The sequence below is a fragment of the Heliconius melpomene genome, chromosome 20 (genome assembly GCF_056956725.1).
Source record: "Heliconius melpomene rosina isolate 202511_hmr_F chromosome 20, ASM5695672v1, whole genome shotgun sequence".
Taxonomy (NCBI): domain Eukaryota; kingdom Metazoa; phylum Arthropoda; class Insecta; order Lepidoptera; family Nymphalidae; genus Heliconius; species Heliconius melpomene.
Window position 1 is genome coordinate 3,381,654 of NC_140408.1, and position 18,855 is coordinate 3,400,508.

At 33.6% G+C, this 18,855-nt stretch overlaps 4 protein-coding genes across 4 annotated transcripts in view; 1 reads left to right on the forward strand and 3 right to left on the reverse strand.

The window, feature by feature from the left end:
- The window catches only part of LOC146527565 (adenosine receptor A3-like), a 41,918-nt gene that overhangs the window by 9,264 nt on the left and 13,799 nt on the right, over window positions 1–18,855 (reverse strand). The window lies entirely within an intron of this gene.
- Window positions 605–2,334, reverse strand: LOC146527566 (uncharacterized). Its single transcript, XM_085204337.1, has one exon. It carries the CDS (start codon window positions 2,231–2,233, stop codon window positions 992–994), a length of 1,242 nt encoding a protein of 413 aa, XP_085060463.1. The 5' UTR covers window positions 2,234–2,334; the 3' UTR covers window positions 605–991.
- Window positions 3,358–5,621, reverse strand: LOC146527567 (uncharacterized). The gene is made up of 2 exons (XM_085204335.1): window positions 5,118–5,621; window positions 3,358–5,018 (listed from the first exon to the last, which is right to left on the reverse strand). Exons 1-2 carry the CDS (start codon window positions 5,608–5,610, stop codon window positions 3,577–3,579), a joined length of 1,935 nt encoding a protein of 644 aa, XP_085060461.1. The 5' UTR covers window positions 5,611–5,621; the 3' UTR covers window positions 3,358–3,576.
- Window positions 7,522–8,300, forward strand: LOC146527568 (uncharacterized). The gene has a single exon (XM_085204338.1). The coding sequence runs from the start codon at window positions 7,571–7,573 to the stop codon at window positions 8,147–8,149; it is 579 nt and encodes a 192-aa protein (XP_085060464.1). The 5' UTR covers window positions 7,522–7,570; the 3' UTR covers window positions 8,150–8,300.

An 18,855-nucleotide genomic window follows, 5' to 3' on the forward strand; every position in this document is an offset into this window, starting at 1 on the left:
TTACTCGAGAAGAAATTATCCTAATAGCTAAATATTAAGAAAAGTGAAGGAATTTATATAAGTATCTGAGAAATATGTTCAATAGAGGTGGAAGATACTAGATTACTGTGGAAAGGTGTATAGCTGCCGGTAACAGGATTAACGGTGCCTTTGCTGCATTGATGAGACAACCACGTCAGCACAGCTCCCCATTTGGCCCTACACGAGGGAGTGTCAGTACCGATGTTATGGCAGCGAAACATGGGTATTACAGAAGAAAAAAAGATGAATGACAATTATTTTGAATTTAGCCTGAAACAATTACTAGTAATTTATTTATGTTCCACTTCAAAGTAATATGAACATAATATAGCTTCAGCTAACTCAATTGTGGCATATTGCCACTTGGCTAGCTAGGGCTTACAGTAATCTGAACTCTAACCACTTGTGATTATAGTTTATATAATTAAATAAGGAAAAATGTGAAATAATGTTTCAAAATTTCTAGTATGACATTTTTTTCACAAATATATTATATTATTTTCTTATAAACATTATAACTCAAGATTTTTACTTCAATCTATTATATTATAAAATTAATTATCAAAATAAAAGTTCATAAATATGTTTAAAAGTGTATATTTACCAAAAATTAATACATGTTACAAAAATATATAGTTTTATTATTAATATAAAAATGTATATCATAATATATAATAAATACAGAAAACAGTTACACTTTTATTACTAATATCTTGTTATTCCTAGCAAGTATCACTTCTATTTTTTCTTATATTTCTAAATTTAATTAATAATAAACTTTAAATAAGTAAACTTTTAAACAAATATTTACTCATGAAGATCACAGATTTGATCTCAGTCTCGGACGGATATTTTGTGATTCATAAGTATATATATTTTAATTTATTTTGCTTCTTTACTGCTTCATCACCAAACTGCCATAGCCTACTTTAAAGGCAATTGTAATATATTTTTATATATTCATTATAAATTAATAAATAGCAATTACTGCCAAAAACACACCAAATATTAATACTTGTGGTACATTTTTTGAAGCAGAATTTTTCTTTAGTGATTGTTGGGCATAGGTTTGTAATAACCCGCAATCAACAGACTTTCGCATGTTAGAAGATTGAGTATGTCTTATAACATAACATTTCATTCCAGGAGTTACACTCACTGGTGCACCCTTTACATCCAGTGCATTTACAACTGTAGTATTTGTAGTTGTTGTTGTTGTAACTGAAGACGTCATAGAGGCATCTGATGAAGGACTCTGGCTTTGAGGTGCAGTTGTGTTATCTGTTGTTGCATTCACAGGAACAAGTGTGCCATTTGGTAACATTTGATATAAAACATTTTGTGGTGGTGGTGGTGGTGGAGACTCTCCTGGTCCTGCTGCATTAATAGTTGTAACATTTGTCACGGTTGTTGAAACCACAGTGGAGTTCATTCCTGTATTTTGAGATTTAGCTTCTTCTTGGAATATGAAACTTGTAATTAAGTTACAATCTATTCTTGTCTCTTCATAATCTCCATTATCCTTCTTTATACCAAATTTACATATTTCACCAGGTTGAGGCTTGTAGTTTGAGTGACTGTGGCTGTGACTTTGACTTGCAGCATAGGCACTGACTCCAAGAGTGCCAAGATTGAGAAGGGCTAAACCAGCAAGTAGGGTGCCATACTTGCTTCCAGAATCTTTATACTGATAGACATAGGTTGGAGGGGTACCATGATAAACTGGGTAGCTCACTGGAGGCCCACCATGTACAGGTGTATATCTTATTTGTTGAGGAGGACTATAATGATAGTGGTGATGAACATTTGTAGTAGTAGTGTGTGTCGAGTGACTCTGGCTCGGTGAGTTACCTGATAATCCATTACCCTTTGGATATCCATGACCACCTGGATTATTAGATGGATATGTGTGACTTCCTCCAGGTGATGGGTATGCGTGGTTTCCGCCAGGCGATGGGTATGCGTGGCTTCCGCCAGGCGATGGGTATGCGTGGCTTCCGCCAGTTTGTGAAGGAGTTATATGACCTCCCGGTGAAGGATATCCATGTCCACCACCTGATAGGCCTCCCGAATGATGGCTTCCCCCACCAGATAGACCACCGCCATGAGGTTTTGGATAAGAGTGTCTACCAGAAATCCTTTTTGATAATATCACATCAACACTTAAAATCACTAAAAGTAAGCAAAGAAATAAACGAGTGTAGCGAAGCATGTCGCTAATTTCCAATTACACAACAATGACAGTCTTTTTTGTATTACTCCTGCGCACAACACTGACAACACTAGCAAATGGCAATGCAAAACTAAAGTTGAACACAAATGTCTGTTTAATCACATTAGGGCTGTCAGATCAAATCGATTATGTAGTGAATCGATTTTTAAAATATGTTATAATCTATCATCGGTAGTAATCGACACTTAAAACTAATATCAAGTATAATATAAATAAAGCACTTAATAATCTATGAAAATTTTAGAAAAAATTAAAATTTCTATAAATGTATTAAATTAGTCTTAAAATAATTTAACAAAAATATCTTAAAATATTAGTTTTTTTTCGCCCGGGCAGTATGTGTGTATGTATGTATGTGATAAAAAATTATATCATTTGTGTATCAATTTTGCTTCATTTTATATGAAATTATTGTACTTGTACATTTTTCTTTCTCTTGTGGTACGTAATAATATAAAAAAATAAAAAATTCGCCGCGTAATCAATTCCCGTGGACCTACACTTATAAAATATGGCATGAAGTGAAACTTACAATACAAATAAAGAAAAAAATTGAAGGAGTGAAAATTTATATGTGTTTCATAGAGATAAAATCATTACAAGCTCTGTTTGTACTTAATTTCTTACCAAATGAGAGCGCACGCCCGCAAACTTAACTTTTGTGAACCATATTTATTAATCTAATTTATTTATTATTCTAATTTAATCTATTAGGTATCCTGTAGACTTGGGAAATAGAAATGAATTGAGCTTGGCCACTAATTGATATACTTTAATAATTGTACTTCTCGTTGACCTACAACCCTGAAATCAGCACGAAACTCTCGGTCGAACTTGCCCATAAGACCCACACTTGCCCGTTTTTTTATTTAAAATTTTGTATTTTAATATAGGTTGCAAGATAAGAATCGATAAAAATTCAATCGTTTCTAAAATCGATATTCGTATGAAATGTATTCGTTCTGCTTCGTACTCACATGAATAATTAATTGTTAGTATTGCCAGGTTTTCTTATTATTTAGGAACAAGAAAACCGGTCTTATATAAAGGAACTTAAGATATCTATGTAATTTATGTACAGGCTACAGGATGAAATAAACATATTTATTAATAATAAACATTATTTATTTATAACGATGCTTCACAGCTAACAATAACAAACAGAAGCTTAATATGAAAATGTCAACACATAAATTCCTACAACTTAATACTAAATAAACAATAAATATAATTAAGCATATAACTATAATTCATTGAAATATAATTTAATTTAAATTTCTGACATTAATCTACGAATGCAATCCATATAAAATGTTAGATTTTTACAAGGCAATGAACATAGACATCCACCATGGCGGGTTAGACAGCCATGATTTCAATTTACTCTTCTCAGGAGCAACAGGGCTTTCTTTTTTGGGCGGATCTGGCATTTTGGAATATTGTATTAATTTTTGACAATCGATTTTTGTGCTGTATCTGGATTCTTTAGTAATTATATTAACTTCACAATCCATATTGGCTGTATTTACAGGAGGACCTTTTACACTGAGCGGGTCCGTCGTGGTCGTGCATTTTGTTGAATTCATGACGCTTATATTAGAAGTTGTAACTGATTGATTCACTATTAGAGCTGTATTATTAATTGATTCAAGAATTGGCTTTATTGTTGTAGATACATTTATATTTTGAGTTGCTGTGTCTGGCAAACTAGATGAATTTGATGTCGAATTCGATAGAGAAATCGTGATATTTGGTAATGGAGCTGTAGAAGCATTAATTGGTATAACATTTAAATTCAATAAAGTTTCATTATTTTTAGAAACTGCGGTTACGTTGCTTGGCGCAGTTAATGTTGTAGGTTGTGTGTTATTTATGACAGTATAATTTGAAACACATACTGTTTGAGTTTCTGTTACAGAAGATTTTTTACTTCCTTCAGTAAATGTAGATACAATTTCGCAAGGTATTTTCAGCTCTTCAAATTTCCCACTATCTTTGACTCTTAAAGTACAATAAGCTTCATCTCTTGGCTTTTCATGAGACGTCTCATAACTTCCTGTGTTATATCTTCGTCGGTAGTAATCATCATAATAGTAGTGATCGTGATAGTGACTGTGTGATCGACCTAAGTTATACAATGTGAGACCGGTTAGCAAATCACCAAATCGACTGTTAGAATTCCTATATTCCGTAACATATATGTGTTGTGGTGCTGTATAAAAGTTACTGTGTCCATATCCATAGTGTTTGTTCCCATTAAATCCTGATCCAAACGCACTGTTTGTATTGTAACTACTGCTTGTGTGATGTGGAGGAGATGGCTTCGAGTAAATATTATTAGAAACAGTGTGGTGTGGTATCGATGGATCACGAATTACTGACCCTGACAATCCCGTTGAGTGAGTTGGATAATTGTGCTTACCACTTCCTGTATTTGATAATCCTATTGGAGGCGAATATTTGCTTCCTGATAATGATCCTGACGGTCCCGTTGGCCATGTATTACCACTTCCTGTCCCTGATAAGCCTGTAGATGCTGGATAATTACTAGCGGAACCTGAGCCAGATAGGCCGGTTGATGCTGGATATTTACTAGCAGAACCTGAGCCAGACAGCCCGGATGATGCTGGATATTTATTAGCGGAACCTGAGCCAGATAGCCCGGTTGATACTGGATATTTACTGCCGGACCCTGATCCTGAGGAGATCAGTGTACCACTTGTGCCTGACAATCCCGTAGATGAAGGATATTTGCTTCCGGATCCTGAATCAAATAATAACGATGTTAATGACCCAGGGTATTTGAATTCACCTTTCGAGTTAACATAAGATAACATAGTTTGCCATGGTTGGACTTTACTACCTGCAGATCCTGTTGATGCTGGATATTTGCTGCCAAAACTAAAACCAGAGCCAGATAATCCTGTTGACAAAGGGTAGGAACTTGAACTTCCCGATCCAGTATTAGTATTTTTCCATGGATTCCAATAATTTGTATTAGACCTTGACCCCGATAAGCCCGATGAGGACGAGGGGTAACTATGTGAGCCTTGGCTCGATGATCCAGAATAGCCGGAAGATGAGGGATAGCTGTGTTTATAACTTGAGGACGACCTGCTTGAACCCCATCCTCTACTCCCACTTGAACTAGATCTTGAACCTCCACTGGAACTAGATCTTGAACCCCCACGGGAACTAGATCTTGAACCTCCACTAGAAAACCTTCCACAGTCCGAATAATTGAAAACTAAATACAATAAAAATAGGCACAACCATAACCTGTTGGCCATTTTTTTATATAAAAATAAGCACACGTCTGATCTCTCTCTCAATATTACACCAAATGCTGCGCGCATTTAATTAATTATATCATATAAGACGTCATTCATGTGGGAATTATAGCGTACTTTCCTGGTCAGTAAGCAGTATCGATAAGTTAAAAGGCCAAAGGCTACAAAATATGATAAACATTTTCATCTCTAGCATATTTGACATAAATTGTGTTTTTGTTTTCAATAGCTACCTATCAGTCAAAACATTGTTACGATTAACGCTATTTTCTACGAATTTAAGTAAATATGTAATTATGAAACACTAACAGTTAATTAATTGAGTTATTAAAACTAAATTAGTGACACTTTGTTTTTCGTTTTTTTTAGGTGAGGCTTTATAGAAATAAAGTTTATTCTTTTAACTGATAGGATGTACGTTATTTCGTTAGGTATAGCGCGGCGTTGAGTTCCGCCAACACCCAATGACCCCAGACTTCGGCGGAAAATTTGGGACGGACTTTCTTAACATTAGGTTCCCTTTGCCTACCCTGCTGGGTGCACAAAAACAGGAAATAGTAATCTGCTGCGTTGATGGTTATTACTAAGTGCAGTTACAAATGAACAGAACAAAGTACTTAATGGTAAAAAAAAAATTAAATAAATTATCACGCGTCTTTGACTCATTCAACGACTGCGGAGAGAAACTGAACGAGACCATAATTAAGTATATTCTGTTTATTCCATTCGTAAGTAATACATAACGAGACTTAATTAATTTTCATAATAAATACCTATAACAAATTCCGTCGAGGCGCAGGGGCCCAAAGCGTGCGACGGTTTTGGGTTCGATGCTCACTCTGAGGAATGAAATATTTAATATTTTCATTTCCTCGCTCTAGTAACGAGGCAAAGCGCGGCATTGCGTTCCACCACTTAATCTCCAGGCAATTTCTCCAGAATACGGTGGCTAGAGGTATCTTCATGTGAAACGGAGAGTTTAATACACCTACTATTAAGACATTCAATTTCACATTAACATCCCAGGTTCCCTTTGTCTATCCTGTTACGTGCGGGATATAGCGTGAAACAACAATAAAAAACAAGATACAAGTAAGATTATTATTGACAAAAATACACATTCTATCAGTTACGTAAAATATTGCAGATGTGGGAATATACATATAATTGCTCTCGAATAAATAAAATATTAATATTAGGTATTTAAACCTACAACATAAGGCGAAACCATCTATCTATATATGGACCGTTTATTTTGAAAGTGGTGTAAGTCCATTTTTTCCAAAAATGAGCTATCACGTAATTCATGCTTAATTTAATGTAATTTTTTTATATATAACTAGTCCGTGTTTAATTTCTCAAAAAAAACCCATGTTTTGAACAACTTAAAATCAGTCGGTAAATGAAATTGCATAATCATCGACATACTAACCTTTAATTTTCTCGAAACAAAAGAAAATGGACTTACACCACTTTCAAAATAAACGGTCCATATATATAAAATTGAAAAGTCACTTACTCATCACGAAATCTCAGAAACTACAAGTGTTAGGAATCTGAGATTTTGCATAGGAATTTGCAATATTCGACTTCTAATGGGTTGTTTTTGGGGTTGAAAGTTTGTATGAAACTTCGTTACTATAAGCGCTTGGAGTCTCAAATTTTGCATGGACCTCACTTATAGAACGTAGGTACTCATGAACAGATAATAACGTAGTTCACGCAGGCGAAGCCGCGGGCGGGCCGCTAGTAGTTTCGTAAAACCCTATAAAGTGCACAATTTAAACTCTCACTTCTCTCTCAATTGGTCGAATTGCATTTGTCTTTTTTCTTTATCCGAATAACTAATAAACTATGTATTATATAACACCGATCGAATTAAAAACTGTGACAAATAATCGTAAAATTGCAACCTCCCATCCCATGATCACTGTCTGTGAAGGCAATATTCGCTTCACTTTTTGCCGCTACGAATATCCAAGACAATCATTTCAAACCATGACGTCGTGCCAAGTGCACATTTAAAATGTTACTTATATTTATTTTTTTTATAAACATTTTCTGTTTCTCCGCTGTCAAGTCACAGGTGGTACCAAATCCCAAACCCTATATAGTGTTGCCGTTTCCTTTGGAATTACCCAATAGAAACGACCGTTCGGAGCAATGCTGGCTGAGAATAGAAGATGTAGAGTTAAGCGAGACCCTAGCTATATATTGTCATTTGGCTCAAGCATTTCTCCATCGCTATATACGCGATTATAACACAAGGAAGATGACGGAAGATGGGACAAATGTGAGTCTTTGGAAGGAAGATCCAGGAGTTGAGGAAATCGTGGCAGCTCCCATTAAAAGTGAAAGTGATATAATTGATTGGAAATTAACGACAATAAAGGATCCCGTGACAAATCAACGATTGTACGTTAGTAAGAATGCAACTTGTAAAATAATTATGTACAGCCGCGAAGGAATGACAAACTACGAAGTGCAGTGCGATAAAATATTATATTATATAAATTTTCATATGAACAATGGTGCATCTAACATAGATAACGTTAACGTGCTAGTGATAATATTTATTGTTCCATTATTACGTATAATTTTATAGTAAGTATATTAGTAGTTTTATATGGTAAGCAAGGACTATTATAAAAAAAAGAAGTTATAGTTGTTGTATAAAAAAAAATATATATGGAAAGGGCCAATTTAATATTCGGCGGCGTTGAGTTCCACTCAACATGCAAAGCCAACATTCAGCAAAAGTGGGGAGCGGAGTGTCTTAACACTAGGCTCCCTATGCAAATCCTTGCAGGATACAACGAAAAGCTAAAAAATAAACTGTAGCGTGGTAAACCCTGGTAAAAAAATTGTGATATGCTGAAAGAGATCACAATCGCATCCAAGTAGGTATGTAATAAAATATATATACATTGATCGTGAAAAACACTACATTATTAAGTATTATTTATTGCTAAGATACATCTATACGTATATATACAGTTGCTATAAAAATAATTAGATAATACTTCAGGAAAAACACGATTAAAATATTTTATCCTCTACATGTACTTACCTTACTTATCTACTTACAAAAACAAGTAAGAAATTAAGAAATGTCTACTCGTATGTATAAAAATATAAAATGGATCTTTATATTTTTGTATAATTTTAATTGAAACAGGCTGAATAAGCGTTAAATGTTCACTTTTTAAGAAGCCACTTAAGGAAACATCAATTATATTGAACAAAATTAAATTTTGTCCATGAAGGCCTTTACAACAAAGGAATTATTTTATGTTTATTTAGTTACTTGTTAATTATCGAAAAGTTTATAAAAAAACAGTCCTCCATTATTTTCAATAAAAAAGATAAGTATGGTACGATTTTAGATAGAAATTACTTTCTCTTATTTAAACCTGACTTTATGAGGACGATTGCAATAAAATATAAGAAATACTTGTTTGTTATTTGTTTACCTCCTTTGATGAAAATAAAAAACAATACTATGTTTTATTTTTGTATTGCAATAACGAGTATCGAGAAACGAAACATTCAGACCGGAATGTGACGTCATGAACGGTTTGTCCCAAATCATATTTTTAATAACATTATTATTTTTTTATTTAAATAGTATTTTTTTGATTTTTTATATTGATATTAAGATTATACAACATTTTTATATAATTTACAAGTATACATATTGGTATTTTTATTATATTTTTAGTCGTAAACAAGTTTATTTAGTTATAGCACTAATGGAAAGGCGGTGTATAGTTATTATAGGGGCCATAACCATAGCCAGGCGGGCTGTTATTGTTGCTATAGTTTTGTGAATTATAGGTTGGCCATCCACTAAAATTTGGTGTAGGTTCAATTCTCGATCCAGATAAACCTGATGATGGAGGATATGAAGATTTATCATTTGCGGTGAGACCTGGATATGGTGGATACAGTTGATTTCCTACGGGATTTCCATTGCTAGGAAAGCCAGTGCCAGCGAATGGCCTCCCGCGGCTAGGCAGATACCCCGTATTTATTACAGAACCAGATAATCCAGCTGACGGTGGATATTTGCTTCCTGAAGAAATTCCAGACAATCCTGGAGATGAGGGGTATTTATTCCAGGATGACCATGGGCTCGACGGTCCCGACAGTCCAGACATCGAAGGAGGATAACTGTGAATCGAAGGCGACTGCGTCACAGAAGCCCATTTGTGATGAATACCTCTATGACCTCTATGACCCCTATGTCCTTTACCTCCTGTATCATTCACGAGTAATACCAAAATCACTAAAGTTAAAAACAGTTTTTTAAACATTTTGGAAAATTATTGAAATATTTTTAACTATACAAATAAATTAAATTTTCACTATTTATAAATATCGGTCTACAGACTACAAGGTGTTTAAACAGTTGTTATAAAATAAAAATTATCTTGTTTGTCTTCAGAACTTCATAATATCTTGGGTCGTTATTGAAAACGTAATTAAAATACAATTATTAATAAATATTGTTGATGACATATTGTACGTGGAAAACAGAAAACAGAATTTATATTTTGAAAGAAATCTAGTTAATATTTTAAATTAAACATAAGTTTAATATTGTATTTATATATTTGTTGAATTTCTTTACAGCATTTTTACGCAAGCACTCAACAACTGAAAGATTCGCATTATTTATCTGCTTATATACGACTAGTGGACCCGGACGCGGCTACGCCTGCTTGAACTATAAGAATATTTTCGCGTCGGTTATACTCATACTATGCCGCCCGAAGGCTAGGTCATTTCGAATCAGTGACATCTCCTTAATTATTTATTAGAATATACATCGAATACAGTAAACTATCATTTCAATCTAGATAAAATGTTAGAAGTGACTATTATATTTACTTTCATAAGGATGAATATGAAAATGTCGCGGTAACGGTTGCGTAGCGACGTGGCGGTTGTTATTAACATGGCAGAATAAATTGCATGTCAAATTAGAAAGTACTTTAAAATATATTAGTATATATGTGTAATGTAATGTTATATAACCTATAGCACTTCTGAAGAATGCAGCTTTCATACAAAACAAAAACAAAGTAAATCGGACCAGTAGATCCAGAGATCTTAGCGTTCAAACAAACAAACAAACTCTTCCGCTTTATTATATTAGTATAGATTTTATGACATATCCATATAAGACCATTGTGGCGCAGTGGCAAAAGCGTGTGATTGTAAATGCGACGGTTGTAGGTCCCCCCCTCGAGGGAATGAATTATAATATGTTAATATTTTCATTTCTTCGCTCTGGTAACAAGGCAAAGTGAGTAGTTGAGTTCCGCCGCTCAACACGTAACCGTGCCTCGAAAATTCGGCCATAAGTGGGAAACGAAGGATCTTTACACTATGTTCCTTCCTTCTATCCTGATACAGCGTGACACTAAAGAAAAACATATAGGTAAATATATGCAAGTACATATTAAATGTATGTTTACCTCATCTTTATTTGCATGAATGATCAGAAAGACCACAGGAAAAAGGAAAAAGTTAATTTATAAACTACTAGCGACCCCCTTGCGGCTTCGCCCGCTTTTACTACTGGATTATTCATATAATGTATGTTTGCAAAGCAGTTAAGATAATGTGAAAATTAATTAAACTCTAATGCAACCCGCATTTTCGTAGTATCAATAAGGATTTTCCAATTATTTTACACAGCAAGGATTTTTTAGTAGGAACCGTAATTTTAAATCTGTGCTACTAATCTTTTCAAGTACTTATTAAAATATTTTTAAATGACTATTTTTAAACGGAAGAAATTATAAACAAAAGCCTACCTACTAATAACTACTACAAAAAATATGAAACCAAATATATCGCGCTTAAATAATACATTCAACTCCAATTATCCAATACGTGCAAACGCATCTAAATCTTCGTTGCTATGCCTCTATAGCGGCAGAGAGGGCCGGCTCTATGCTGAAGGGGGTATTCTGTCCCTGATAAAAACAAGCACTACGTGGCTGCCTGTGAGGAAAATTAAATAGAATGCATTGGCCGGGAATCGAACACGGGCCCGCGTGGCAGGCCAGCATACTACCACTGAACCACCGATAACTGCTCATGACGCGCTTGTATAAGCAAAACGTCGCGGGGCGCGCTTCGCAGCAAGGATGTTTTGATATTGTAACAACTTCTAAAGTACTTATTAAAATGAAAAAACAGTAAAAGACAGTTTTGATCTACATTAAATGGCCAACGTAACTAATATACTTATTTATATGCTGAGAGTAAGGGATAAGTAAAACTTGAGTCGGCACAGCTGATGTGTCAACAATTAAATGCGTTTTTCTCTAATACTATTCGCAATTTCGAAATAGTGTAAAAAGCAAATTTTATCTTCGTTTAACGTAGAAAATTAATAAAGTATTTTAAAGGATAAGGATTAATACCATTATGGAAAAATATCCCTCACAATAAAAAATATATTGAAATTACTATTTTTAGACTGAAATATGATCACTACACGTTATTCTTAAAAGATAAAAATATGCCATCGCGGACTTTTTTGTAGATCTTATTAAGAGGAACAATACTTCAGTACATTTTTTTCATGTAGTACTTACCATTAGAGCAGCGCATGCGCGAAAGTGTCTCAAAGGGTAGGACTTTATACACATTTATCGTATTTATGTTAATTTACATAAGAATGTACAAATAATAAACTATATATAAACCTTCCCTGAAAAATACTCGACCTAATGGTGAAGACCGCATAAAAATCCGTTGGGTGGTTTAGAAGAAGAAGAGTTAGAAAGTTCAGACAGACACGAAAAGCGACTTTGTTTTATAAGATATAGGATAGGAAAATGCATTCACAAAAATACATATACACATGTAGGTACAATATTGCACAACATTAAAAACATTATGAATTTATAAATACTATAAAAATTCTGTGACGGTTGTGGGTTCGATTCCAATTCGGGAGAATGAATTATTTAATATTTTCAATTTATCACTCTAGTAAAAACATAAAGCGCGGCGTTGAGTTCCGCCTTCAATTCGCAATGTCCGAGACATTACTACAACGAAGAACATTACATTACATAAGAACATTACTCTCTGACAATCCAATATGCGGGATAGAGCGTAAATCTATATTTATTTTTTTATTTATTTCCTAGTTTTGCATATGACTTTAAAATATTGGGACGCTATCATTAACGCCTATAAAAAACTACAAGCAAATAAAATTTTAGGCAGCAATCTTATACGCACCTCTTCCGAATACGAACTACTTACGTAGTTGCTTTTTTCTTGTAAAATACTTTTTTATTACTTTAAATCGAAGTAACGGCATGCCATTGTTGTGCCCTATTTACGAAACATAATAAACTGATTTCATATTTCATTTGTGGAAAAAAATGAATCTATCAACTACATTCGCATTTCTCTACTAAATTTTTAACCTCATATAGACCTCTAAAACTTAATACATTAGCTATACACCGGGGACCCAGTTTGAAATTAACGGAAACATAATAATTACCCTCGATGACCCTGAACCCTGTGTTCGTAATTAAATTTCTTTCTATCGACGTGCAACTGTGCCTACAACGCCGGTGTGTAGATTTTATCAGAGCAATTACTTTACTTAATGATGGTTGAAAGTGATACTAAAAGTAGCAACTAGATAGATTCCTAGAATACCTAGTTTGTAGTTTGCACAATAATAATTATCTAATTGATGGGTAATCGCTTGATTGTGCAATTTCTAGCTACTTGGACAAGGCGTTATTTTACAAGTTCTATATTTCTTATAAAGACTGTAATATCATGAGGCAAGTCGTGGAACACGGGCACAAGCGTGTGACAGCTTCGTTCTTATATTTAATAGTTTCATATATTTGCTCCAATATTGAGGCAAAACACGGTGTTGAGTTACGCCATTCAACACGCAATACTTCCAGAATTCGATGGAAAATGGAGATCAGAAGAATCTTGATGGGAACGGAGTTTCCACTAAATTCCCAGATTTCCTGTTAATGAATTTAATACCTACCTATCTATTATTATAAGTACATATAATTTCTGTGTAAAATATAATTTATAAGCATGTTATCATTTCGTTAGTATGCATAACAAGTAAGAATTTCAAGATTAAATAGAAAATTTACTTTAGATATATAAAATAATCATAATTTTAGTGAATTTAGCGTTCACTTCGTCCTAGTGTATAGAAAATAGTTTATTATAGAGCCTATAAATCAGTTTAGAGTACGTGATAGAAATATTACTCTAGTATTACCTCCGAAAGAGGCAATATGGCGAACTCAGTGAAAACAACACTTGTTTGTTTGATTTACAAACACTTGAACGTGACCTTTTTATTTAAGTACACCTGTATATACTAACAATAATAGTAAAAAGATATAAATAATTTATTCTGGAGTTAAAATTAAATTTTGGGTTAATATTTATATACCTTTCTTTCTTATCTTCAACGTCCACTGTATTAGACTGGATGAATTTAATGATAGCATGCTCCGTTTTCAAGCATCTTAGTTGGAATGTAGGAAATGAATAAAAAAATAAAAGAAAAGCACTCTCTTAACACACTTCAACGGAGTGTCTTAACTCTGAGTGCCTTCTACTTGAATGAGGCTGAAAAAATCACTAAAAGCCACAGTTATCTGAACATTGCAGATATTTTTTATCCAGAAGAAAAATCAGTCTTAAAAATAGTCTCTGAGTAAGCAAAAAGCCCCAAGGGAAGTTCTGACGTAACAGGATCGCGACCGTGACAGGAGGCAAGGTCACGTGGTAAGATAACCCTCGGAGACGACCCGAGAGTAAGGAACTACACGCGTAAAGTCACTTAGGTAAGGTAAACCTAAGTAAGGTAAGATAAAGGGAAAGACGTAATAAAATGTAAGCAACAAGAGCCCTCATTATCCAAATTATGTTGTTTAGTATATTATTCTCTGTTTACATCTTCAACATTTGGAATAATTAAAGTTTTTATGGCTTCTGCTTTATTTTTTCAGACATTGTAGATTGTGTTGTGCCACTTGCGGAACTTAACGCTGCTATGTATCTTGTTACTAAAACGAGGAAATGGGAATTGTATTGTAATATACATATTTACAATACCGTAGAAATAGGCTACTTGTATTTAAATAAAAAATCTATTCGTATATCTAGTCTAATCAATTTTAGTATGCTATATTTTAAAAAGCAATTGGCTAGATAGGCTGAATAAACTGCCAATATCCATCGATTTCCCCTTTTCACCGAATTTACTACTCAATGAGCTCAGTACCAGTAGCCGCCAGGTATTACCAATATTGCGGCTTTTTCATAACCAGCATGTAAAAAATGTGGTCCATACAAAAAGTCATATTACCGTTCTAGACTTAGCCTCGAGCATTGTACACTGTGCCAAATGCTTAAATTTGTAACAATGCTAAAAATCGGTCAAGTGCGAGTCGGACTGAACACGAAAAGTTCCGTACCATTCTATAAAACGGCAAAAAAATCACGTTTCCTGTTTCCTTGGGGGCCTCAAATATTTTTTTTATTCTGTTTTTTTAGTATTTGTTGTTATAGCGGAAAGAAAATACATTATGTTTGAAAGTTGAGTGGCGGAATTCAACGATGCTCTTTGCCTCGACACCAAAGCGAAGAAATGAAAATATAAATGTAAATAAATATTGCTTTTCATCGAGTGGGGATCGAACCCACAACCGTCGCGTTACAGTCAGTGTGCCGCTGCGCCACGACCGCCTCAATGTTTTAATGCTCCTGTAAAACAGAAGACTGTTCTCTTTAAAGTTAATATTATTCATAGATAATTAAATAATAAATTATTAAGTTAATAAGTTAATAAATTTCGTTTTGTGTTTTAATTAATTAATATCAATTATGATGTAATAAAGTATTAAAATAAATAAATAAATAAATAAATAAGTGTATCTATAAAATTTGTTTAATGAAAGGCTAGTAGTTCTAGTACCATTATTTTTCAGTCCAATTAAATTAACAAGTCACATGATAAACCTTTGCGCTGTAATCTTTAAACTAATGATTTCACAGAGATTCGACTCCGACACGAAAGTTTAGATTAATGACACTTTGAAGGACTAATGTGTCAAGTTGGAATGCTCATACATACCTAAGTTCCAAATTCAAACTCTACCAATGAAATCATTTGAATTATATAATTATATGTTTTTTTTTTTATTCAAGTTAATTTAATAGATTATAAAAATGCTTGACGATTATAATATGTCACTTTATATATACAAAAATATATATTTTGACAACTATGGTATGGTTGTGTTATATAAATAAAAATTTATTTTATTAATTGCGCCACTCAACACGCAATGCCTCTAGAATTCGGCGGAAAGTGGGGAACGGAGTGTCTTATCACGAGGTTCTCTCTGCCTACCCTGCTGTGTGCGGGATACCAGCCTCTTTATTTCAAAATATTATAATAACAGTAAAATGTTATAAGTTTCTAAATGTCCTGCATAGTAGTTATACTAAGGCTATGAAGCACGGTGTATGAACGCCATAGTACAACATAAAACCGTTTATAGACTATTTAGAATACGATAACTGAATGTAGTGAAATGGGTGAAATAGGAAGGAGGGAAAATCATATTATTTTTGTGCAAGCGCCGGAATAAAATATATCAAATCGGGAATGTTCATTTCAATCACATATACTTTCGCGAATAGAGGGAATTCTCGAGGGGAATATAAATGAGAATTGATAAAATAAAGAATTTTTATTTTTAATGTAGGTAATATACTCGTATAGTTGAAATTTTTATCTTCAATGTGGAGTTGGAGATCCATAATATTTTTGACCCAAATTTTATACCCAAATTCGAGGACAACGGATGATACATGGAAAAAATGTGTCAAGAAATTAAGGCCACGCAAGCGAAATTGCTTGCGATAACTAGTTTTATAAATAAACTAGCGACCCCCTTGCGGCTTCGCCCGCTTTTACTACTGGATTATTCATATAATGTATGTTTGCAAAGCACTTAAGATAATGTGAAAATTAATTAAACTCTAATGCAACCCGCATTTTCGTAGTTTCAATAAGGATTTTCCAATTGTTTTACACAGCAAGGATTTTTTAGTAGGTACCGTAATTTTAAATCTGTGCTACTAATCTTTTCAAGTACTTATTAAAATATTTTTAAATGACTATATTTAGATAGTTAAATGACTATTTTTAAACGGAAGAAATTATAAACAAAAGCCTACCTACTAATAACTACTACAAAAAATATGAAACCAAATATATCGCGTTGAAATAATACATTCAACTCCAATTATCCAATACGTGCAAACGCATCTAAATCTTCGTTGCTATGCCTCTATAGCGGGCGGGTTTTTTTTTTCGAGCTTGTGGTTAATGCTGAAGAGGGTATTCTGTCCCTGGTGAAAAGCAAGCACTACGTGGCTGTCTGTGAGGAAAATTAAATAGAATACATTGGCCGGGAATCAAACCCGGGCCCGCGTGGCAGGCGAGCATTCACTGAACCACCGATGACTGCTCATGACGCGCTTGTATAAGCAAAACGTCGCGGGGCGCGTTGCGCAGCAAGGATGTTTTGATATTGTATCAACTTCTAAAGTACTTATTAAAATGAAAAAACAGTAAAAGACAGTTTTGATCTACATTAAATGGCCAACGTAACTAATATACTTATTTATATGCTGAGAGTAAGGGATAAGTAAAACTTGAGTCGGCACAGCTGATGTGTCAATGGCGTGATGTGTCAACAATTAAATGCGTTTTTCTCTAATACTATTCGCAATTTCGAAATAGTGTATAAAGCAAATTTATCTTCGTTTAACGTAGAAAATTAATAAAGTATTTTAAAGGATAAGGATTAATACCATTATGGAAAAATATCCCTCACAATAAAAAATATATTGAAATTACTATTTTTAGACAGAAATGTGATCACTACACGTTATTCTTAAAAGATAAAAATATGCTGTCGCGGACTTTTTTGTAGATCTTATTAAGAGGAACAATACTCCAGTACACTATTTTCATGTAGTACTTACCATTAAAGCAGCGCATGCGCGAAAGTGTCTCAGCGGGTAGGACTTTAGACACATTTATCGTATTTATGTTAATTTACATAAGAATGTACAAATAATAAACTATATATAAACCTTCCCTGAGAAATACTCGACCTAATGGTGAAAACCGCATAAAAATCCGTTGGGTGGTTTAGAAGAAGAAGAGTTAGAAAGTTCAGACAGACACGAAAAGCGACTTTGTTTTATAAGATATAGGATAGGATGTAATTCGCAAAAAAGACAAATATCAAAAAGATGCCGCTAAGATTGCTTTTCAGAAGAAACACCCGGCCCTAAATCAACATTGTTTGATCTACATATTGTATGAAATGAGTTATTGCAACTGGACACTATTCGCATGGGCATATAATATTGTATTTTTTTTAGTTTTCTTCTTCGAATGAAACAATACATCAAAGAGATTGTTTTAATAAGAAAAAAATAATTTTCAAGAAACTAACTATATTCAATAAATTTTAATTTAATCCGATAAAAAATACACTAATGAGTAGAGAATAGTAGTTCCCACTTGAAGAAACGAAATACTTAATTTTTTCAGATCTTCGCTCTGTAAACGCTCTCTGCCTACCCTGCTACATCGTGAAGCTGGAGAAAAAAATATAAAAAAAGAATCACTATGATATTGTTAGGATTTACCTACGTAAATATTATATAACATTTTAATTACATTTTAAATAGCATGATATGAGACCCAGCATAAAAAATAGGACAGGCATATTTACAAATCGCTGTGAACCTCGCTCGGTGACAGCTCTATCGTTTAAACACATTAACGATGTTTGATCTGGATGACATTTATCTTATTATTTTTGGCATTCCTTCTTGTTGTTGCCTTACAAATATGTATTGCTTATTAAACCATTCATCTTTATCTTGTTCTGTATTTTTTAAACGGTGATATGAAGTTACGTTTATTATATTTTTTATTTATTTGCGGAATTTATGATACTTTCGACTCTTCGGACCCAACCGTGGTGCAGTGGACCAGCACCAGGACCCAGGACCAGCAGAAAATTATATTTAAAATATTTTCATTTCATTGTTATATAACAAATTTCGCATTTATAATTGTGCCGGTTGTGCTGGTTGTGCGTTCGACTCCCACTCGGAGGAATTGATTGTAACAAGGCAAAGGGCGACATTGAGTTATTTAACGCCTCAATAATACCGCGGAAAGCGTTG